Source organism: Fukomys damarensis, unplaced genomic scaffold, assembly GCF_012274545.1.
Source record: "Fukomys damarensis isolate Sample0158 unplaced genomic scaffold, DMR_v1.0_HiC HiC_scaffold_12, whole genome shotgun sequence".
Classification (NCBI taxonomy): domain Eukaryota; kingdom Metazoa; phylum Chordata; class Mammalia; order Rodentia; family Bathyergidae; genus Fukomys; species Fukomys damarensis.
This window is the reverse complement of record NW_022900924.1, coordinates 44,462,936-44,469,120: the sequence shown is the minus strand read 5'-3', so window position 1 is coordinate 44,469,120 and position 6,185 is coordinate 44,462,936. Positions and strand designations below refer to the sequence as shown.

The window sequence follows — 6,185 nt, the reverse complement described above, 5'->3', positions numbered from 1 at the left end:
GAGGGGAGGGGGAGGCCTGTAACAGTATGGCAGCACAAGCACACCTAGGTGTGGGTCCCCTACAAGTGAACTGGGCAGAGGCCAGATTTCCCCAGCCACCCCACGATCAGGGTGCACACGCCGGGGCTCGGGGGAAATGGAGATGGTCGGCGATGGGATGCAGCAGGTCAGGAGGGCTCCCTGCCCCACTTCTTGCCAGGCAGCTTCTCCCCTCGTTCTCACAGCACCCCCCCCGGGGGGGGCACAGGCTGCATCCTCAGAGCTGGACACTCCGGAGCCAGTGAGCCTCCCTCTCCCTCTCCTATGTCCAGGCTACTGCGAGTGCCCAAAAGTCCCATAAATCAAGTTCAGATGCCACACAGGTCACAGCAGAGGGCTCAGCAGCCAACAGTTCCAGAAATCGGGAGGTTAAAAGGCACAGTCAGATTTCATTTCCCAAAGCCAACTGGCTTAAAATAGAGCTTCTGCCTTAAGTAAGAGAAATATTTTCATTGCGCATTCACTGTTAAAAGTCTTCCTAATCTCTGAGAGAGTGTAGTCAATAAATAACTCCAAAAGCTGGAAATGGGGGCTGGTAATCCCAGCACCCAGGAGGCCCGGCAGTAGGCTTGCTGTAAGTTCAAGGCCAGCCTGGGCTACACAGTGAGACCCTGTCTCAAAAAAATAAGTAATAAATAAATAAATAACTCCAGTGGCTCCTGCTTCTGGTTAGAGTCGACACTGCTCTGTGAGCCTAAAGCAACATTCTCCAGCCTTTTGGCTCAGGGGACCGTTTTCAGGGGAGACAATTTTCCACGGACAGCCTTTGGGGGGTTCCCAGGATTAGATTTTCATAAGGCACCTGTGCCCTAGATCCCTCACGACCGCAGGGTACAGTGGGGTGAAGCAGGCTCTGGGCTCCACTGCTCTTCACAAGCAGCGGCCTTGGGGCACCATGGGAGCCACTCTGGTGAGAAGCACCCCCTGCTTCAGAGGGACAAGGCTAAACGACCACCGAAACAGATATCTGTCACAGCACTCGAGAGTCAGAGGGCCTCGGCTCCAATCGGGGCTCAACTCCGAACAGCCACCAGGCCTGGCTGTGCACCCTCTGCCCGCCTCTTCCAGGGGGACATCCTGAGGACAGAGAGAGCTACAGGAAAAGGGGTGGGGACAGGTGTTCCAGGGCTTCCCCGGATGAGCAAAGCCCCCGAGGTGTGACGCAGCCCAGGAATATTGAGGGATGAGGCACTTCTGAATGGGGGCGGGCACTGCAGTTGTGTCCAGGCACCCCGCTGGCCAGGCGGACCCTTGTCCCCAGCTCCCCTCAGCCCATCTCTGCTCCTGACTCCTGCCAGGCACAAGGGACAGCAGCCTCAGTTCCTCATCTCTAAGACAGGCAGGCATTTCCTACCAATCTCTAGGGAACAGACATCCTCAAAGTCCCCCGGCACCCAGATAGTGTCTCCTCACAAGCAGGCTGTACCCCATGCTCACCCTGACTCCAGACAGCAGGGCCTGGGGTACCCTGGGCCAACCATAACCAAGCCTGACCCTGTACAGGTTTTTCAGTGGGTGAGTAATCCATCTGTGCACCTGTGGGCCAGTGAAGCGCCCCCAGAGTCCCAAGGGGACACAGGGCAGAAGCAGGGCCACCTCACCACACCTGGTACTCTAGGAGCCACAGAGGTCGGGGCAGGAGCTGGCACAGGAACAAGCTCTGGGAGGATCCGGGTCTATCTGGGGTAGGAGTGTCCCCAGTGGCCTGTCATTGTTTGGTTGGTTTTTTGTGGTCCTGGAGTCTGAACTCAGGGCCTTCACACTGAGCCTTACCCCCTGCCCTTTTTTATTTTTATTTGGAGACAAGATGTCACTAAATTGCTAAACTGCCCAGGTTGGGCATGAACCTGTGATCCTCCTGCCTTGGCCTCCCAGGATCCTGCGGTTATAAGCATGCACCAACATGCCTGGCTCTGGCTTGGTCTTTTAAATCACTCACAGTTTACTAAAAAGTACCAATGAACTCAATTTAAAAAAAAAAAATCACTCATGGTTTACACTTGGCTAATCCCCAGAGAAAAGGTGTGCGATCACACCAAGAAAACAAAAAACACCAAGGAGAAACAAAACATCAAACATGTTCATCATTTACTATAAACAAGTCTGAGTTGACACTTCCCAGAAACTGCAGAGCATTCACAGAGAATGCTCCATTTCCCAAGGACCCAGGAGGAACAAATACCACCGAGCAGACAGACTCGTTATTCTGCCCTGACAAGACAGCCGCTGAGCATGTGCAGAGCTGTGCCCTCTGCGCAGAAGGGAAGATGAAGATTGAGAAGCCAGGTGTGGTGGCACAGGCCTGTAACCCCAACATTCAGGAGGCTGAGGCAGGAGAATGGTTTCAAGTTTGAGATCAGCCTGGGCTACAGTGAGTTCAAAGCCAGCGTGGACAACATAGCAAGCCCTTTTCTCAACACCTCCGTCAAATACAAGAAGATTGAGATTCTTCCTTCCAGCAGGAAAAAGCATGCGTGCAACATCAAATGAGACACGATGTTCATCTCCTGGAGGGCAAATGGTGCAATGGCAAGGGAAAGGAAGGCCACGGCAGGAAGGAAGGAAGGAGGGAAGGAAGGGGGAAGGAGGGAGGGAAGGAGGGAGGGAAGGAGGGAGGAGAGAGAGGATTTAGCTCAGTGGTTCCACTGCCTGCTTTGCAAGCACAAGGTCCCAAGTTTGATCCCTGGTACCAAAAAAAACAAGCATAAACCCTTCGAGGTCATGCCCCCAGTGACCCCCCATCCATGCTCCAACCAGGCCCCACCTCCTAACAGCACATTCATCTATGAACTCATCAATGGATCAGTCCACTGATGAGGTAAGCTCACCTTTCCAAAGGTTCACCTCTGAGCACATGAATCATTTGGGAAACATTTTTTATCTAAACTGTAATACCACAGAAGTACCCTAAAGATTCTCAGGATATAGGAGGAAGTTGGCTAAAGAGAGTATCTTCCCCTTTGCACCAAGTTCTCAAATAATAGGGAAGGAAAAGATCTCCTAAAAAAAAGGTCAGCAAAACATCCCCTGTACCTCCCAGCAAGCACCATGTGGCAAGCATGCAGCTACCCATCTACTGCCAGGTGGAAGGAGGAAGGGAAGGGGTAAGGAGGGAGGGAGGGAGGGAGGGGACGCTGGAGTATGGGGGACTGTAGAGGACTCAAAAGGATACGAGGATGCCCGAAAACGAACCGGGCAGAGTGCTGTGCTGCAGGCTAGCTGCACCACCCTCTGACTGAACCAACAAGCATGTGCCTCCCAGAGCGCCAGGAAACGGCTCCTGCTCCCAGTGCACAGTTTGAGCACTGCTAATAGCAGCGACCACTTGCTAACCACTGCTCGCCTGCTGGGTCCAGGCCACCCAATCCTTATCTCACAGCCACCTTGTAAGGTCTTGGGTGAGAGGATGGAGGCTCAGGAAGGTTCCACCCGGGGCCACACTGTTCCCCAATGTCACAAAGTGGATTTGAACCCAGCTCCCTGGCTCCAAGCCACAGGCCCCGTCCTGGGTCCTCGGTAGGCCCAGGGTAGATGCTGCCAGCAGCAGGGAGGGCAATGAACAGATGTGAGGGCTGTGTCCCCCTCAGCGCTGGGGAGGGAGACCGGGAGGGGATGAGGAAAGGGCCTGGGGCTTGAGTAAGGAGAGAGACTCTTCATCCTGCAAGCAGAGCTGTCCAATACAGCTGCTTACAGTAATCACCCCAATAAGTAAAACAAACAGCTTTCACTTAGAACACATTAGGTTAACAGCAGGCATCTGCCAGCCAAAGGGTCCTACCTAGCTCAGCTGTGGAACTGGGACAAAGCTGCTTCTAGGGGTGGGAAGTGATACTGCCCTTGGTCACTGCACCCCTCCCCTGCAGATGGAACCCCAGGCCTTTGCACTGAGCTACATTCCCAGTCGCTTTTATAAAATGTGTTTTGAGAAAGGGTCTCTCCAAGTTGCAAAGTTGCCCAGACTAGGCTCTAACTTGCAATTCTCCTGCCTCAACCTCTCAGAGTGGTGGATTACAGGTGTGTACCACCACACCCAGCACCCCTGGACATCCTGACAGGGCACTGTGAGCATCCGGGAACCAAGGACAACAGCCCTGTCGCGGAAGGATATGAAGGACAGCAGGGGCCTTCAGTCCTGGGGGCCACCCTAGAGCACAGGTAAGGAGGCCTCGGGTCTGCGCCCCTCGTGGCTGGCAGCTGGGACCCAGGTTTGGCAATGTGCCCCGGAGCTGCTAGGTGGGTGGGCAGTGACCTCACCTGCACCACAGGCACTGGCAGGTGCTGCCAGATCCAACCATCCAGCTGCCTGCTCAACCATTTCAGGTTTAGAGCCAGGTGTGGTGGGGCACATCTGTAATCTCAGCATTAGGAAGGCTGAGGCAGGAGGATCGCACTTGGGAGCCCAGCCTGGGCAATTTAGCGACTTAGCAAGACCCTGTACCAAAATAAAAAAGGGCCGGAGCTATAGCTCAATGAAAGGTCCTGGGTTCAAACTCCAGGATCGGTAAGAAAATAAAGAAAAAGAAAAAGCAGATTTACCCCAGGCGGGGAGGAAATAAATAACCGTGCGCCTTAGTCTGGCTGACTCTGTACTAATCCGGCTTTCTAAACTCAGGGGCGGGGCCGAGGAGGAAACTACAGAGCTGGAGCCGGCGCCAATGCGGTGTTGCGGCGCCCCCCAGCGGCCGCAGCCAGGCAGGGACCCTCGCGGCCCGGGATTCCAGGGAAGACTAGGTAGGCTTGCACCGCCCCAGGGCTCCTCCTCCTCCTGCACCCGAGTAGACGGCCGCTGGCGAGGGTCTCTCCAGCCCGCATCGCGAGCTGAGGATACATGCAGGGTCTTCCAGCACCGAGTCCCCAAGAATCAACCCCGAGCGGATGCTGCCCCCAGGACAGGCCCTGCAGACTGGCACGCGCGGGTGTCCTATCGCCGGCTCAGCCACCCTTCCCCAAGACCCCAGGCTGCGACAACACCGACACTGGCGACAGACAGCGGCAGCGGCAGATCGGACGAATTTCGTTTACTTGGGGTGCGGCTCCCTGTGCCCACACCCTCCCAGGCTGGGAGCTCGGCAAGCCTAGCGCGGCCGGCCTCCTTCACGGGTCCAGGATATGAGTGCCAGACAGATGGGCTCCCTTTCTCCTACTGTATGCAACAGAAATTTCCAAACCACCTTCTCTATTCCAGGCACATTTGCAAAGCCATTCTAATACCTTTCAGGGCACAGAGGGGAAAGCCAAGGCAATTGGTTTTTCTTGTAAAATGTTTTTCAGTTACATGTATGTGAAAAACACCAAACACAGTTCATGCAGTCGTCCTTATCAATATGTAATCATCTCACCAATTTTCTTTGGAGAAGCGTCGATAAACCAGAATGAAATTCCACTTTCAGACCCAGAAGGATGGCTGCTGGGGGTGAGGAGAAATGGGAGGCCCTGCACACCGCTGGTGGGAATGTGAAAATGGAAAACAGTCCGGCAGATCCTTCAACAAGTTAAATAGTTAACATAGGATCCAGCCACTCTACTCCTCGGTTACCCAAGAGATGTGAACACAGACGTCCGCACAAAATCCTGTAAACAAATGATCAGGACAGTGTTATTCCTATGAGCCAAAAAGCAGAGATAACCCCGAGATCCATCCACTGGTGAGTAGAGGATGTGGTATATCCATCCAAGGGAACATTATCCAACCATGAAAAAGAACAAAGTACTGTATTTGCAACAATGTGGCCGTTAAAGATATTATGCTAAGTGAAAGAAGCCAAACATAAACGAGTCCATTTATAGGGAACACTGACATTAGACAAATTTCCAGAGACAGAAAGCAGATTGGTTTCTGGGGACTGGCGAAGACTACTACTGAGTGTATCTTCTTTGGGAGATACTGAAAATGTTCTGCAATTAGTGGTCCTGGCTGTATAACTTTCTGGATACACAAAAAACCACTCAATAAAATACTTTAAAGGGGTGAATTTTATGGTATGTGAATTATATCTCATTCTTTAGTTGCAAAATAAAAGGCAATTATCTTTTTTTAAATGGCCCACAGGCGGCCAGGGATTTAGCTCAGTGGTTCTGCTGCCTGCCTAGTAAGGCATAAGGACCCAAGTTCAATCCCCAGTACCAAAAAAAAAAAAAAAAAAAAA

General features: G+C 52.9%; 1 protein-coding gene across 1 annotated transcript in view; it reads left to right on the top strand.

Annotated features, from left to right (window-relative positions):
- Positions 1-4,048: 4,048 nt before the first annotated feature.
- The window catches only part of LOC104862488, a 5,627-nt gene continuing 3,490 nt past the window's right edge, over positions 4,049-6,185 (top strand). The window contains exons 1-2 of the mRNA XM_010624551.1: positions 4,049-4,194; positions 4,652-5,278. Of these exons, the coding sequence (XP_010622853.1) occupies positions 4,695-5,278 (584 nt within the window). The 5' untranslated portion in view covers positions 4,049-4,194; positions 4,652-4,694. The remainder of the gene's footprint in view (positions 4,195-4,651; positions 5,279-6,185) is intronic.